Source organism: Erythrolamprus reginae, chromosome 10 (assembly GCF_031021105.1).
Source record: "Erythrolamprus reginae isolate rEryReg1 chromosome 10, rEryReg1.hap1, whole genome shotgun sequence".
In the NCBI taxonomy this organism is placed as follows: domain Eukaryota; kingdom Metazoa; phylum Chordata; class Lepidosauria; order Squamata; family Dipsadidae; genus Erythrolamprus; species Erythrolamprus reginae.
Window position 1 is genome coordinate 49323239 of NC_091959.1, and position 16831 is coordinate 49340069.

At 45.1% G+C, this 16831-nt stretch overlaps 1 protein-coding gene across 5 annotated transcripts in view; it reads right to left on the bottom strand.

The window, feature by feature from the left end:
• The window catches only part of HECTD4 (HECT domain E3 ubiquitin protein ligase 4), an 89232-nt gene that overhangs the window by 65896 nt on the left and 6505 nt on the right, over positions 1–16831 (bottom strand). For all 5 annotated transcript variants that reach the window (XM_070763311.1, XM_070763310.1, XM_070763314.1 and 2 more), the window contains exons 4-14: positions 15791–15921; positions 14213–14321; positions 13945–14083; positions 9878–10048; positions 8543–8735; positions 6502–6663; positions 6185–6298; positions 5130–5270; positions 2912–3144; positions 1216–1361; positions 632–702 (exon numbers count right to left, since the gene is read on the bottom strand). In XM_070763311.1, coding sequence (XP_070619412.1) covers positions 632–702; positions 1216–1361; positions 2912–3144; positions 5130–5270; positions 6185–6298; positions 6502–6663; positions 8543–8735; positions 9878–10048; positions 13945–14083; positions 14213–14321; positions 15791–15921 — 1610 coding nt within the window. The remainder of the gene's footprint in view (positions 1–631; positions 703–1215; positions 1362–2911; positions 3145–5129; positions 5271–6184; positions 6299–6501; positions 6664–8542; positions 8736–9877; positions 10049–13944; positions 14084–14212; positions 14322–15790; positions 15922–16831) is intronic.

The window sequence follows — 16831 nt, forward strand, 5'->3', positions numbered from 1 at the left end:
GTCAGGCATGACCTGAGGTGGACAAGGAGCACTCACAACAGTATGTAGAGAGGCAAGCCTGGGATTGTGATGCAAACCTCTCACTTTATAAGCCACCCTTCTCCAAGGGTTCAGGGCGGCCTACAGGATAAAATCAATGCAAAATTGAGCCGGGGTGGCGCAGCAGGTAGAGTGCTGTACTGCAGGCCACTGAAGCTGACTTGTAGATCTGAAGGTCAGCGGTTCAAATCTCATCACCGGCTCAAGGTTGACTCAGCCTTCCATCCTTCCCAGGTGGGTAAAATGAGGACCTGGATTGTGGGGGCAATAGCCTAGCTCTGTTTAAAAAAAAGTGCTATTGCTAATATGTTGTAAGCCGCCCTGAGTCTAAGGAGAAGGGCGGCATTAAAAAAAAAATCATTTTTTTTTAAAAAAATACCAGTATAAATCATAAACCCCAGCTACAAAACCAAGTCTTAAAATCCCAAGCGTTTAAACCCATTCATCCAAACTCATTCCAATTCCAATCATACTATCAGTCAGAGTAGACTATCAACACTCGCTGATGGACACCACCTTTGCAAGCTCCACGTTCTGATTTTTGTTTTGATGTACCAATTAATTTGCTCTCCAGCACCTTAAAAACCCTTACCTTCGGTCAAGACCAGTTTCAGGAGGTTATTGATTTCTGTTTCTCCAAGGTACAGGATGCTCAGACCCGAACTTAAAAAGGCAAAGAAAGGCAACGATTAGCATTTGCGCAGAAACATCCAAAGAGCGCCCTGCGTTAAACTGACTTTACGCCAGCCTATGCTTTGAACTGTTGGCGGTATTACTTGATACGACATGAATTCTGGAAATCCGAGCACTGGTTTGGTTAAAGTAAGAATCTATATTTTTGAAAATGTGCTGAAGTGTGGAAGACACCAGTGTTTCCCAACCTTGGCAACTTATAAATAAAATAAAATAAATAAAAACTTGAAGATATCTGGACTTCAATTCCCAGAGTTCCCCAGCTGGCTGGCGAATTCTGGGAGTTGAAGTCCAGATGTCTTCAAGTTGCCAAGGTTGGGAAACACTGGCATACAGCACAGCAAATTTACACGTCGTAGTAAACAGAGCAAGGAGGAGCTGCCCTGGGTGATTTTTATTTAGGGTACTTTTTATTCATGAGAAATGAGCTTCCCTACCAACGGGGAGACTTTTGCCCTTGTGGGATAAGGCCAAATGACCTACCTGATGGCTAGGCAGACCTCCTTCTGAATTTCGGGGCTGATCTGGTCGACGGGGGCCATCAGGAGCTGCCAAAGCAAAAGGCCTGACCGCCTTACGATCTCCCGGTTCTTCTCTGTTTGGGGGCTGAAGAAAAATTTAAAAACCACCTGCAAGACAAGCGTTGCAATGCAAGATGGGAGGGAGGAATATACGCGTAGCCCTTGAAATAACGCACGCTCTGCTTATCTGCCTTCTATGCGGATTTACTGACATAACCAGGAGAGGGTGTTTTAATAATAATAATAATAATAATAATAATAATTATTATTATTATTATTATTTATTAGATTTGTATGCCGCCCCCCTCCGAAGACTCCATGAAAGCCTCTGAATCCTGGGGAGGGCGAAAAATGGGCCTATTGGGCCCACTGGAAGTCAGAAAATGGGGGACCGTGGGCACTGAATATGGGAGTGGGCACATGCCCCTGTGCAATAGCATGCACGTACACTATTTCAGCAACCACCACGGGCCTAGACTCTAAATTGTTGCCTTCTTTGCTGGGGGAGGCAAGAATCCAGAACACATTTCGGATCCATCAAGGAGTCAGCAATGCCCATGGAATGGCAGCCAGATGAAAACTCTCCATTGGGGGTGCCCCAAAACACTGGGGTGTCTGTTGTGTGTATTTGTTGTGTGTACCCTCCTTGTCTTTCGCAAATTACTCAAGACCCACCTTTATCACCAGGCATGGGGGAACTGAGACACCTCCCCCGGGCTTTTATATTTTATGTTTGGTATGCATGTGTTGTATGGTTTTAATTGTTGGGGTTTTATATATACTTTTTAAAATATTAGATTTGTATTACTATTACAGTGATACCTCGTCTTACAAACTTAATTGGTTCCGGGACGAGGTTCTTAAGGTGAAAAGTTTGTAAGACGAAGCAATGTTTCCCATAGGAATCAATGGAAAAGCGATTAATGCGTGCAAGCCCAAAACTCACCCCTTTCACCAACCCGAAGCGCCCGTTTTTGCGCTGCTGGGATTCCCCTGAGGCTCCCCTCCATGGGAAACCCCACCTCTGGACTTCCGTGTTTTTGTGATGGTGCAGGGGAATCCCAGCATCACAAAAATGAGCACTTTGCTGTCAACGGAAGTCCGGAGGTGGGGTTTCCCATGGAGGGGAGCCTCAGGGGAATCCCAGCAGTGCCAAAACGGGCGCTTCATTGGCAACGGGAGTCCGGAGGCGGGGCATCCCAGCGGCAGCGTTGAGTTTGTAAGGTGAAAATAGTTTGTAAGAAGAGGCAAAAAAATCTTAAAACCCGGGTTTGTATCTCGAAAAGTTTGTATGACGAAGCGTTTGTAAGACGAGGTATCACGGTATATTGTTTTTGTTATTGTTGTGAGCCGCCCCGAGTCTTCGGAGAGGGGCGGCATACAAATCTAATAAATTATTATTATTATTATTATTATTATTATTATTATTATTATTATTATTATTATTTCTTTCCAAAATGCACAACAGACTGGCACAGGTGAGGTTACCTAGTTTGGGTAACGTCTGCAAGAAAACAACCAGGTTCAAGAGCCCTCAGGACCCCTGATACACAACGGAGACACACCAAGGAAGTCTCCTCTTCCTCCACACATTAGGATCTGAGCTGTCAGGGAGGGGGGAGGGCAAGCTCAGGTGTGCCTGGATCAGGTATAGCTACCTGGAAGACCACCAGGATGCAGCGTATGATGCAGGTGTCCCCATTGACCATGGCCTTCTCCATGATGTCGCAGATGCTGCTGAGGTGATGGGCCTCGATCGGGTGCTGCTTGGCCAGGAAGCTGGTGATTGGCATGTTGTTACTGGCTGCCAGCAGGTTCAGTTGATGGATGCACATGGCCCCCACGTGGTGCAGCAGCTGGTTGATGACCTCCGGGGTGGCGATGGCATCTCCTGGGGAAAGAGCACCGCTGTTTTATTTATTTTTATTGCCTAACCCACCTCTTTAAATGAAACATAGACACATAGAAGACGGACGGCAGAAAAGACCTCATGGTCCTTCTAGTCTGCCCTTATGCTACTTCCTGTATTTTATCTTACAACGGATCTATGTTTATCCCAGGCATGTTTCAGTTCAGTTCCTGTGGATTGACCAACCACGTCTGCTGGAAGTTTGTTCCAAGGATCTACTACTCTTTCAGTGAAATAATATTTTCTCACGTTGCTTTTGATCTTTCCCCCAACTAACTTCAGATTGTGTCCCCTTGTTCTTGTGTTCACTTTCCTATTAAAAACACTGCCCTCCTGAACCGTATTTAACCCTTTAACATATTTAAATGTTTCCATCATGTCCCCTTTTCCTTCTGTCCTCCAAACTATACAGATGGAGTCCATGAAGTCTTTCCTGATACGTTTTATGCTTAAGACCTTCCACCATTCTTGTAGCCCGTCTTTGGACCTGTTCAATTTGATCCATATCTTTTTGTAGGTGAGGTCTCCAGAACTGAACACAGTAGTATTCCAAATGGGGTCTCACCAGCACTCTATATAAGGAGATCACAATCTCCCTCTTCCTGCTTGTGATACCTCTAGCTATGCAGCCAAGCATCCTACTTGCTTGAATTGAGATGAAATGACTTTCAGCTATAATTACCGTATTGATAGCCCATTCTTTTAAAAATCCAGTCATATTTTTACTCCATAGCAATGCTATTCTTTGTGCAATCTGAATGACTGCACAATAGAAATATATATAATGAAAATGTATATATACAAAAGTTACCTGTACCTGCAATCACTTCCGGATCAGTGTCACCCAACTAATAGCATTTTCTTCTGTGATATTCAATAAAATACTTCATTGAACATGGGAACATACAAAAATATGAACTCAAACAGTTCATATTCAACTTAGTTTTCTTTTTATTTTATGACAATAACCATTCTATGACTCTTAGAAGATGCTACTGAACACATCGACATACCTGGAGCTAAAGGTCTCCCAGCATTTGCTTTTTCGAATAAAAATATTTGTATTTTTGTATGTTCCCATGTTCAATGGAGTATTTTAATGCCTCCCTAATTAAATAATTAGGAAATATCAATATTTCATCATTTGCCTGACATCCTGGTGACATGGCACCGGACCAGATTATCTCCGGGACCGCCTTCTGCTGCATGAATCCCAGCGACCAGTAAGGTCCCCCAGAGTGGGTCTTCTCCGGGTCCCGTCAACTAAACAATGTTGGTTGGCGGGCCCCAGGGGAAGAGCCTTCTCTGAGGCGGCCCCGGCCCTCTGGAACCAACTCCCTCCAGAAATTAGAATTGCCCCCACCCTCCTCGCCTTTCGTAAGCTCCTTAAAACCCACCTCTGCCATCAGGCATGGGGGAACTGAGATACCCTTTCCCCCTAGGCCTTTACAATTCTATGCATGGTATGTCTGTACGTATGTTTGGTTTTTCATATTAATGGGTTTTTAATCGTTTTTAGTATTGGATTATTTTGTATACTGTTTTATTATTGTTGTTAGCCCCCCCGAGTCTCCGGAGAGGGGCGGCATACAAATCCAATTAATAATAATAATAATAATAATAATAATAATAATAATAATAATAATACTGTGTTCTTTACAGAATCATCTAAAGTACTTTCACTTAGTTTCAATATAATGTTCAGGTTCCTTCCAATGAATTTCCACCCCAATGACTGGGTTTTATTTACTTGCAGTAAACGTTTCCACCTTGGATTTTATAGAAGAAATTTAGAAGTGACCCTCTTTAATTTTAATTTAATGTGTGTGTTTTTAAATCTGCCTGGCAAAGAGGATCAATCACGGAGCGGGGAGGCCCATCAATGTTTGGGAATAATGTCCAATAAACGGGCTACGGGGGTCTTGGGGGGTTTCTCCCCCATGCGGATGGCACTTTCTGCCTCCTACCTTGTGGCTCGCAGATGACGTGGCTGACCCCCAACCTCTGGCAGATGTAGTGGAAGGCCTGGTTCCCCGGGTTGCACCACTGGTCGATGTAGTCGTTGGAGCAGGTCCAGATCATGTTGTTCATGGCGTCGTAGCAGGCGCCTGCGCAGAGAGAGTGGCAGCTCCCTGTATCACCAGGAGACGGCCACGCAAAGCGAGCAAAACTCCAGAGACACCGGCTGTTAAAATATCTCAGCCTCTTCACAGAGCTGCAGTTCAAATCTCAGCCCTGACTCAAGGTTGACTCAGCCTTCCGTCCTTCCCGGGTGGGTCAAATGAGGACCCAGATGGTTGGGGGCAAGAGGCTGATTCTGTCAACCGCTTAGAGAGGGCTGGGAAACCACCGTGAAGTGGTATATAAGTCTACATGCTGTTGCTATTCCTTCTTTCCTTACGTCTTCCCCCCCCTCTGTCCCATTTCTTTTTCCTTCTCAGTTTCTCCTTCCTTCCTTCCATATCTTCCTTCCTTCCATATCTTCCTTCCTTCCTTCCATATCTTCCTTCCTTCCATATCTTCCATATCTTCCTTCCTTCCTTCCTGACTCAAGGTTGACTCAGCCTTCCGTCCTTCCAAGGGGGGTCAAATGAGGACCCAGATGGTTGGGGGCAAGAGGCTGATTCTGTCAACCGCTTAGAGGGGGCTGGGAAAGCCCTATGAAGAGCTGCATAAGTCTAAGTGCTTTTGCCTTCAGAGATTATGGATGCTCCAACCCTGGACCACAAAGATTTATCTGAGATGGTACTAGGTGACCCACAAGTTCCCTTCCAGCTCTCTCATTCTGTTGTACGTGTATGTCCACCTACACAGACCCTGGGGATAAATGTGTCTTCTTTCTCTGAACTTATCCCCTCCAACAGCAGAACGTGTGTGGGGGTTGTTATCTGTTTAACCATTCAGGAGTTATTTGCTCTCAAGAAATTTGCACGCAAGCATTCTGTCCACGCCCAGCTGCTTAATGGCTATCGATAGCCACACTGGGGCAGCCTGCAATCTAGGGCCGACGTTCGGGGCTTACCTAGGCCAGGGACCAGGGCACCACGTCCGAGGGAGCTCCCAGCAGCATCAATGAGGTCTGCCCGGCTTGCGAACTGACCATCCGAGAGATTGTACACCAGGCTGGATGCTAGGACTTGAAAGGAGGAATCAGCCATCATCAACCGCGCAGGAGGCAGGGCCAAAGCTTAGCCTTCGGGGGCTAAAACCGCCGCTCGGGTCAGGGTCAAGCCAGCCTCTCCAGCTTCAGTGGGGAAGCCCCAAACTCAGCCCAGCCCCCTCCCCCAGGCTCCCTTCCTGCCCCCCCCCCAGAAGGCCGGGAGGGGGGAGAGGACTTACTCTTCAAGGATGACAAACCGCTGCTCCCCCCGAAGAGAGACCGCGTGGCCGAGCTGCCGGAGCCTCCCGGAGGCGGGATTAACATGACCAGGTAGGTCCCGCAGGTGTAGATGGGGGTCTTCCGTAGCATTTTCAGAGGCAGGCCACAGCTGGTGTTAGCAGCTGGGGGGGGCGGGAGAGAAAGAGGAGGGGAGTTGTGAGAAGCACACGGAGATTGACTCACTTATTTCTTTGATCCCAAAGGACTCAGGGCGGCTTACAACAATATATTAAAAAGTTCAGTTAACAATAAAAAGAAGTACAAATTAAAACAATAACCCCAATTAAATGCCACAACTCAGCAATCCAATCAAAACACACACTTCATTCAGTATGACTTGGCCATGATACAATTCACAGGCCCAAGGTCTCGTAGCCTTTTGGAAGGCCAGCAAGGTGGGAGAAGAAAAGACGTCGTTAGCCGGGGCAGCCACAGAGAAGGTCCCGCCAACCTGCATTGCATAGTCAACGGGACCTGGAGGAGGCCAAGTCTGTGTGCTCTCATTGGTCTCCGGAAGGTCTGTGGCAAGAGACGGTCCCATCAATAGCCTGGCCCTGAGCCGTGTAGGGCTTCGTAGGTAATAACCAAACCCTTGAATTGTGACCGGAGACCAATCGGTAGCCAGTGCAGTTTGCGGAGCTTAGGTGTTATATGGGTGTACTGAGGGGCACCCACGACAGTTCGCGCGGCAGCATTCTGAACTATTTGCAGCCTCCAAACACTCTTTATTATTTATTTATTAGATTTGTATGCCGCCCCTCTCCGAAGACTCAGGGCGGCTCACAACAGCAATAAAAACAATATAGCAGTGGAACAAATCTAATATTAAAAACATATAAAACCCTATCCTTATTTAAAAAAACCAAACAGCACATTCATACCAAACATAAAACAAAGTATAAAAAAGCCTGGGGGAAAGGTGTCTCAACTCCCCCATGCCTGGCGGTATAGGTGGGTCTTAAGTAGTTTACGAAAGACAGGGAGGGCAGCCCCATACAGAGCGTGTTGCAATAGTCAATACTGCCCAGCAACCTCAAGCAGAAGAAGACGTGAAGAACCTGGACCAAAGGCAGGACCATAAGAAGAGGCACTGCCCACATCTCCCCTCTCCTTCCCCCCCCCCAGGAAAGTCCTTCATGAGACCCCTCAGACGAGCAGGCGCTGTTCCTGCTCTCTTTTGGGGTAATTTCTTTTAAATTTTTCTCCATACAATCTTCTTCAACACATTTTAGAATATTTTCATATTATAATAAAAACAGTATCCAGTTAGTACATTATTTATAATTAATCTCCCCCCAAAATTATTAGTTCCCAATTAATTACTTCTGGTGTGAATCCAACCCCCCCTCCCCAACCTTGACTTCTAATTTTGTCATCTAGGTATCTGATTTTCTTCTGCTGTCCCTGTTATCTGACGCGTTTCGCCCTGTCCAGCCAGAAGAACCTAAGAACCTAGGAAGAGCCCTGCTGAATGGGGCCAAAGCCCCTCGAGTCCAAGGGGATCTGGAGCAGATAGAGAAAGCAAGACCCTCCCTTTCCCTGGACCCCCAACAAATGGGACCCAAGGGAACCCTGCCTGCCTCAACCAACGTAGAGGCGGCACTTGGACATCCATTTCAATCACCACCTATGATACACTTGGCATCCCTGAATCTGTCTCATCCTGCCTTGAAGCTCTCCAGGCTGACAGCTGTCACAACCTCTTCTGGAAGGGAATCCCATCAACCAAGGACCCTCTGGGGGAAGAAATATTTCCCTTGATGTGTCCTCACTTTCCTACCTATGAGCTTTAGGGAGGGTCCCCTTGTCCTAGGATTGTGGGATAGAGAAAATGATTCCTCTCTCTCCACCTTTTCTACCCCATGCAGGATTTTATACACTTCGATCAAGTCCCCCCTTCAACGCCGTCTTTCAAGGTTACAAAGGATCAGCTGACCCCTGGGGCAGGGAAGCCAACAAAAGCAGGGGGGCCAAGACTCCTGGCCACGATGTGCCCCTTACCTGCCTGGTCCTCTTTCAGCGTATTGGAGATGGTGGAGCCTGTCAGTGCAGCCAAGGTGGCCGAGGGGGAGGCTCTGTACCTGGAGAGCCTGCTGAGAAGCATCTCGTTGATGCTCTTGGCCGAGTCCCCCTCTTTCCTCATCAGGATGATGCGCTCCTGGAGGGGCCTGGCCACACAGAGGCCGTTCTCCACCTGGGGGGCCCAAGGGCCGAGGAGAGAGAGAGAGAGAGAGAGAGAGAGAGAGAGAGCGTTCACCGGTCTGCCTGAGGCCCATTGCAACATATGTGGGGACAAGACTCACCTTGAGTACTTTTGTTCTATTTTAGATATTAGATATTTTAGGTATTTAGATATTAATTTTCAAATTCAGCAAAAAAACATGTGACATATACATACATAAATACATACATACATACATATATATAACCTATAGTAATTACTAGGATAAGTTGATATTGGATTAATTAATTTAATGTAGAAATGAAAGTTTGAATTAAGATGGGCATAATGTAGAATTTGATATTGTTTATACTGATGTAATGTAATTTTTAAAAAAATTATTAGAGTATAGTACAAAAAGTAAACATCCGTCAGCCAATATCAAATAAAAAGAACAACACATAAGAAAACAACAGGAAACAGAAAAAGTAGAAAATATAAAAAGAACAACAAACATTAGAGAGATACCATGCTCTCTCTTTCCTTTCTTACTATATTTTGTAAATAAACAGTTTAATAATCAGTGAGCAGTTTCCCATATTAAAGTTTTTCATGCTCTCCTGAAATGCTAGCTCTATGTTTCTTAAGAATTAAAGAGAATAAAAGAAAATAACAAAAGTATACAAATTATACTTTCCAGTTCTAGAGCTATCGTAAGGCTGTTTATAAATTCAAATGTTCCAATCATTGGCTAGATCTTAAGATTCTAATCCAAAGAAATTTTACATTAGATACATTTACAGCACGTCTGGGTTAAGGAAAAAAGGTTCTTGTCTTGTAATGTAATTTTTTAATGTAAGGTGGGAAAAAGATTGTTTTTTGAGGTTTTCTTTATTCGATAATATTATATAAATTCTATAGAATGTTTTTTTTAAAGGAAGAAAATAAGCCTCCACTGAATCATTAATAGAAAAAGAAAATTTCTACATACGTTTTATTATTATTATTATTATTATTATTATTATTATTATTATTATTATTATTATTATTAATTAGATTTGTATGCCGCCCCTCTCCGCAGACTCTAAGCATGGTTTTAATGTTTGTACGTGTGTATTGTTTTTTATTCTGTGTTGCAGAAAAATAAAATATCTATTTGCAGAAAAAAGACTCACCTTGAGTTCAAAGACGTCCATGAAGACCGAGTGGCCCTTGGGGGTTTTTTCGTTCAAGCTTGCAGGGGACCAGATCCAATAGAAGTAGGTCCCGTCCGAAGAGAGGTGGACGGTGGTCATGGTGCTGCCTACGGGAAAGTGATCGGGGGGCATTGGGAGGAGCTGGCACACCTGGGCAGAGAAACGGGGAGGGAGGGAGAAGTTCAGTTTCACTGGCACTTATGATGACACACACCGAGCCTGAAAGATTCTAAGTGGTTCTGTGCCGGCCCGACATCCACCGGTAAAATCAATATTTACATTTCAAACTGACGCCACAAAGAGATGGAGCTGCTGCTTCTTTTAGAAAAGAAGAGCGCTGGAAACAAAACAAAATTTGTTTTCATCACGGCAAAACAAAAGCATCACAACTTGCAGGGTCACACTTGCTGAACAAGCACATTGGAAAGTGAATGAGGGGTTTGTTGTTTTTTAATAAATGCTTCTGTCAAAAGCCACACTGTGGGAGAACTTTCTGCCCTCCCCACCACTGGTGGTTCCCCCCAAGGTTTAATTCTTCTCAGAGCACCTTTACTCTCACGATATCCCCCCACCAGAAACACTCAAATAAGCCCTAATGCATAGACAGGTTGGGAGAAAGAGCTCCATCAACGTGTTACAAAAGGAAGACACGAGTTCTAATTGGGATTCAGCTGTTTCCTTCATCCTGCAGATCCATTGGCTAAACCAGAGGTCTTCAAACTTGGCAACTTTAAGACTTGTGGACTTCAACTCCCAGAATGTTGGGAGTTGAAGTCCACAAGTCTTAAACCTGCCAGGTTTGGGGGCCCCAGGCCTAAACCGTCCCAATATTCCTTTGTGTAACTGCTAGTACTAGGGTTGGGTTTGGCAATAATATTAAATATTAATTAAAAAAATACTTCGCGGGTTTTTTTCTATACCACAGTTTTTCCCACCCGATGACGTCATAGGTCATTGCCAAACTAATAATTTTTGCAAATAAACAACAAAAAAATAATTATTGTTAATCAATAATTATGTTTATAAATATCAGGATCACTAAGTGTCTTATTCAATGGTGAGTATCAGTAATAAACCGAGTAAACTGTTGTTAAGAGAATGGGAAATGATAATTTAGGGGTTTAAAGTGTTACGGGATGGCTTGTGATACTGTCCATAGCCAAAAATAGTGTATTTACTTCCGCATCTCTACTTCGCGGAAATTCAACTTTCGCGGGCGGTCTCGGAACGCATTCCCCGCGAAAATCAAGGGAACACTGTATATACAATAAACCACCAATGTATGCTTAAATGAATTGAAACACTATTGTTTTAAGAGTTAGTGTTACAGATGGCCACAAGAGGGAGCCAGAAGCGTGATTCTCTCTCTCTCTCTCTCTGCTATTTCTATTATGTTCTCTGTGACTGCTGTAGTAGAAACTGTCTGTTCAATACTGGTTTATGTATTTGTAAGCTGAACAATTAATACTTATAGTATTGTATATGTATTGACTGATTTAACTGTGTATGACTAGGACTGTTCTTGACTGAGATGTTTGCCAAAGTAAATATTAATATAAATATTAATATTTATATTAATATAAATATATTAATGGGTTTTTAAAATCATTTTTAGTATTGGATTATTATTGTATACTGTCTTATTATTGCTGTTAGCTGCCAAGAGTCTCCGGAGATAATAATTCAAATAATGTTTTATACACTTAATGTATCTGGACTGTCTTACTGAACCATTACTCATATCTCTGGACTATCAGCTGGACATCTGCAAGACCTCCACGTTTCCTCTGTGGTTGTGTATCTTTGAAAACTCAAGAGATCACACTGCACACTCCTTAACAGTAACAACCTGGTTGGTGAAGCTACACGGCAAAGGGCTCAGGTAACGGACGCTCAAAGTTTGCCTGCTGCTGCCTCAGCTCTTGGGACTCTTGGCCGGAGCCTCAAATGCAGCCAGGAGACAACACTGTGCTCATCCTCGGACATTGTTAGTAATGGATTTCTAGCTTTCAAAGGGAGACCGAGAGGCTGAGTCATCTGGGAACCGTCCAGGGCAGAGTTTCAGGCATTGAGTTGGCTGGCATAGTTCTCAGGTGCTAAGTCATTGCTGGGCAGTCCGAGCATCTGTGGACTGATGGGAAAAGCTCCCCAGGAAACGACGGCAGGCGCACAAGGGACCTTGGTTATTTTCTCAAAGACCACACAGCCTTCCAAGAGACAAGGGCAATTATGAAGGCACAAAAGAGGCTGCACTTCCTAAGAATGTTCAGGAAGATAAATCTATGGTTGTCCTACTATCTCAGCACCTTTGAGAGCATCCTAACCTATGGCATTCTTGCATGGTTTGGGAGCAGCTCCCAAACCATGTGGCGAGGGGGGCGTTTGCCCAGGTTCGCCTGGTGCACCAGTTGCGTCCCTATTTGGACCGGGAGTCACTGCTCACAGTCACTCATGCCCTCATCACCTCGAGGCTCGACTACTGTAACACTCTCTACATGGGGCGACCTTTGAAAAGTGTTCGGAAACTTCAGATTCTGCAGAATGCAGCTGCGAGAGCAGTCATGGGCTTCCCCAAATATGCCCATGTTACACCATCACTCTGCAGTCTGCATTGGTTGCCGATCAGTTTCCGATCACAATTCAAAGTGTTGGTTATGACCTATAAAGCCCTTCATGGCACCGGACCAGAATATCTCAGGGACCGCCTTCTGCTGCATGAATCCCAGTGACCAGTTAGGTCCCCCAGAGTAGGTCTTCTCCGGGTCCCGTCAACTAAACAATGTCGCTTGGCGGGACCCAGGGGAAGAGCCTTCTCTGTGGTGGCCCCGGCCCTCTGGAACCAACTCCCCCCAGAGATTAGAATTGCCCCCACCCTCCTTGCCTTCCGTAAACTCCTTAAAACCCACCTCTGCCGTCAGGCATGGGGGAATTGAGATGCTCTTTCCCCCTAGGCATTTACAATTTTATGTATGTTTGGTTTTTATTTTAGTGGGTTTTTAATTGTTTTTACTAGTGGATTATTGTGTATACTGTTCCACTATTGTTGTTAGCCGCCCTGAGTCTCCGGAGAGGGGCGGCATACAAATCCAATAAATCAAATCAAATCAAATCAAAAGAGGCAACACTTCCCAAGAATGTTCAGGAAGAAAAATCTATGGTTGTCCTACTATCTCAGGACCTTTGAGAGCATCCTAACCTACGGCATTCTTGCATGGTTTGGGAGCAGCTCCATAGTGGATAAAAAGGCTTTACAGAGACTCATTAGAACTGCCCAGAGTATCACTGGGCTCCAGCCACCAGCCTTGGACAGTATCTTCACATCTCTCTGTTTTAGAAAGGGGCACAACATTCTCAGAGACTCTTTCTCAACCTGCTTACCATCTTTTGGGCCTTTTGGCAGAAGATACAGAACAATTAAAACTCAAATAGCACATTTTTTTTATCCCAAAGCTATAACTGCACTTAACAATGTACTAAGGCAGGGGTAGGCAAAGGTGGCTCTTCTATGACATGTGGACTTCAACTCCCAGAATCCCTGAGCTAGCATGACAGGCTCAGGAATTCTGGAAGTTGAAGTCCACAGGTCACAGAAGAGCCAACTTTGCCTACTCCTGTATTAGGAGGGGTCACCATCAGGGAACTGCTGGACAATACTACATGGTCTGTTGTGGCGGATGTGGGATGGTTCAGGTGGGAAATTGTGGCGGGTTGAGCATATTCTTTCGGATTGTTATGTATGTTGAGATGGGTCTTTGGCGTCATAAGAATTTTGCTGCATGCGCATAGTGTGTATATACATACAATGACAATAAAGTATTTATTATTATTATTGTTGTTGTTGTTTTGTTATTATTATTATATTATTATATCGTTGTTATTATTTTTATATTATTATTGTTATTATTATTAATAATAATAATAATAATAATAATAATAATAATAATAATTAGTATTATTATTATGATGATGATGAAAGATCGGGGGAACTGAACTCCTCAACTCGATCACAAACCAAGCCCTGGCACAGCCAGCCAGTCTGAATTTACCTGGAGGGTGTTCGTATCGATGACCTGGAAAAGGGAGTGGGGCTTGCTGTCGAAAGAGACTGGCCTGTGGAGCAGCCGGCCACTCCCGAAGGCCACCCAGCCGGATTCCAGCTCCTCGTTCCGGGAATACACGAAGCCTCTGAAAGGGAAGAGCAGGGGAGCTCCGAATCAGGGGCTTCTCTTCGTGGCTCCCGTTCCCCTCCTGGAAAGCCCCGCCCGGCATTGTCTCTCTCCCCACCGCCATTCCTCTCTCGGAGACCGAGCTTACCGTAAAGTACCGTGTAATCCAGAGCCCAATTTGCTGATCCCACGGCCGACGGAGTTGGTGGTATAAAGATAAAGTCCATCCACGGCCAGGCAGCGCCCTAAATCTGCATCTGCAAGAGGCGTCCAAGGAGGGAGAAGAGGTTGTTTTCTAAGCCACTGCAGAAACCGTTCCTTTGAGCCACAGCTGACCATCACCTGCCTACTATGGAGGACTTCCTGTATGGCTGCCCCCCTTGTCAGGTCTGCCAAAGGCCGAGGGGATTCTTTCCGTCAGGAGCAAAAAAAGCTGGATGCACGAGTCTCATTTTACAGTTAAACCTTTGACTATGTCCAGTTCTCAGCCCTGACAACTGGAAATACAGGAAACAGTATAAGGGCAGACTAGATGGGCCATAATATGGTAAATGATTTAGCTTTACTAGACAAATGGTCAAAGCAATGGAAACTGCAGTTTAATGTTTCCAAATGTCAAATAATGCACTTGGGGAAAAGGAATCCTCAATCTGAGTTTGACAGTTCTGTGTTAGCAAAAACTTCAGAAGAGAAGGATTGAGGGGTAGTGATTTCTGACAGTCTCAAAATGGGTGAACAGTGCAGTCAGGCGGTAGGGAAAGCAAGTAGGATGCTTGGCTGCATAGCTAGAGGTATAACAAGCAGGAAGAGGGAGATTATGATCCCACTATATAGAATGCTGGTGAGACCACATTTGGAATACTGTATTCAGTTCTGGAGACCTCACCTACAAAAAGATATGGACAAAATTGAAGGGGTCCAAAGACGGGCTAGAAGAATGGTGGAAGGTCTGAAGCATAAAACGTATCAGGAAAGACTTCATGAACTCCACCTGTATAGTCTGGAGGACAGAAGGAAAAGGGGGGACATGATCGAAACATTTAAATATATTAAAGGGTTAAATAAGGTCCAGGAGGGAAGTGTTTTTAATAGGAAAGTGAACACAAGAACAAGGGGACACAATCTGAAGTTAGTTGGGGGAAAGATCAAAAGCAACGTGAGAAAATATTATTTTACTGAAAGAGTAGTAGATCCTTGGAACAAACTTCCAGCAGACGTGGTAGATAAATCCACAGTAACCGAATTTAAACATGCCTGGGATAAACATAGATCCATTGTAAGATAAAATACAGGAAATAGTATAAGGGCAGACTAGATGGACCATGAGGTCTTTTTCGTCCATCAATCTTCTATGTTTCTATGTTTCTTTTTTTTCTGTGTTGTTTTTGCAATTGTATTTGATTATCACTTTTTGTCCGTTTTTTTATATGCAAAGTGGCTTCCATTAAGCAGGAGAGAAGTGAGATTCGGCGGCTGGAACGGTCCCCTACTCCTTCTCGGGGGCCCTAGTTATTGGGGGTCCTAGTTGCATTTCCATTCCTGCTTTTCAGAAGCTGCAACCTTCTTAAAAGCGCCTGTGTTTGCCCTCGAGAGGAGGCTCATTCTCCGTGGGATGGAACTTTCTGACCGCCTCCCCGCCCTGCTATCGTTTTAGCCACGGCTCCTGCCTGTCCTGAAAAGGTCACACCTCTAAGGGCAGCCACCTCCAGCCTGCCCGTGTTCTTACCTTTATTTTCTGAGCTGGAGCCAGGGTTAGCATCAGGGGCCGGCAACATGTCCTCAAAGCCCCAGGAAACCATGTGCTTGCCCCCTAAGAGGCAGGAGGGCGACCCGGGTCCACCTTCTAAAAGCAGCAGCCTTCGGGGAGAAGATGTGGAGACACACACATATAAATACACACTTCTGTGAAATAGAAACAATTAACTACAGAAAAATAGTGTGTTAACCTTGACGGGCTTTTAAGGGGAGAGGGCTGTTTCATGCTGACGTACATCGGCTTTGTATTATTTATCAGATTTGTATGCCGGCCCTCTCCGCAGACTCGGGGCGGCTCACAGCAATAATAATATAATGTAAACAAATCCAATATTTAAGTTAATTTAAAAAAACCCCAATTTAAGAAACCAATCATACATACTGACATACCATGCATGAATTTTTTAAGCCTAGGGCGAGGGAAAGTCTCAATTCCCCCATGCCTGACGACAGAGGTGGGTTTTAAGGAGCTTGCGAAAGGCAAGCAGGGTGGGGGCAACTCTGATATCTGGGGGGAGTTGGTTCCAGAGGTCCGGGGCCGCCACAGAGAAGGCTCTTCCCCTGGGTCCCGCCAAACGACATTGTTTAGTCGACAGGACCCGGAGAAGACCCACTCTGTGGGACCTAACCGGTCGCTGGGATTTGTGCGGCAGAAGGCGGTCCCGGAGATATTCTGATCCGGTGCCATAAAGGGCTTTATAGGTCATAACCAACACTTTGAATTGTGACCGGAAACTGATCACCAATTATTGGGAGGAAACAAAGAACCTGGCATTACTGAATTAATGCACGTGGTTTAGAGCAACATGTGGGGTGTTCTGTTGGTTGGGGCAGGCAGGGTCCCCTTGGATCCCATTGGTTGGGGGTCCGGGGAAAGGGAGGGTCTTGCCTTCTCTTTCTGCTCAAGATCCCCATGGACAATGGATGGGCCACTGTGGGACACAGAATGCTGGACTCGAGGGGCTTTGGCCCGATTCAGCAGGGCTCCTCTGAGGTTCTGACCCTCCCCTTC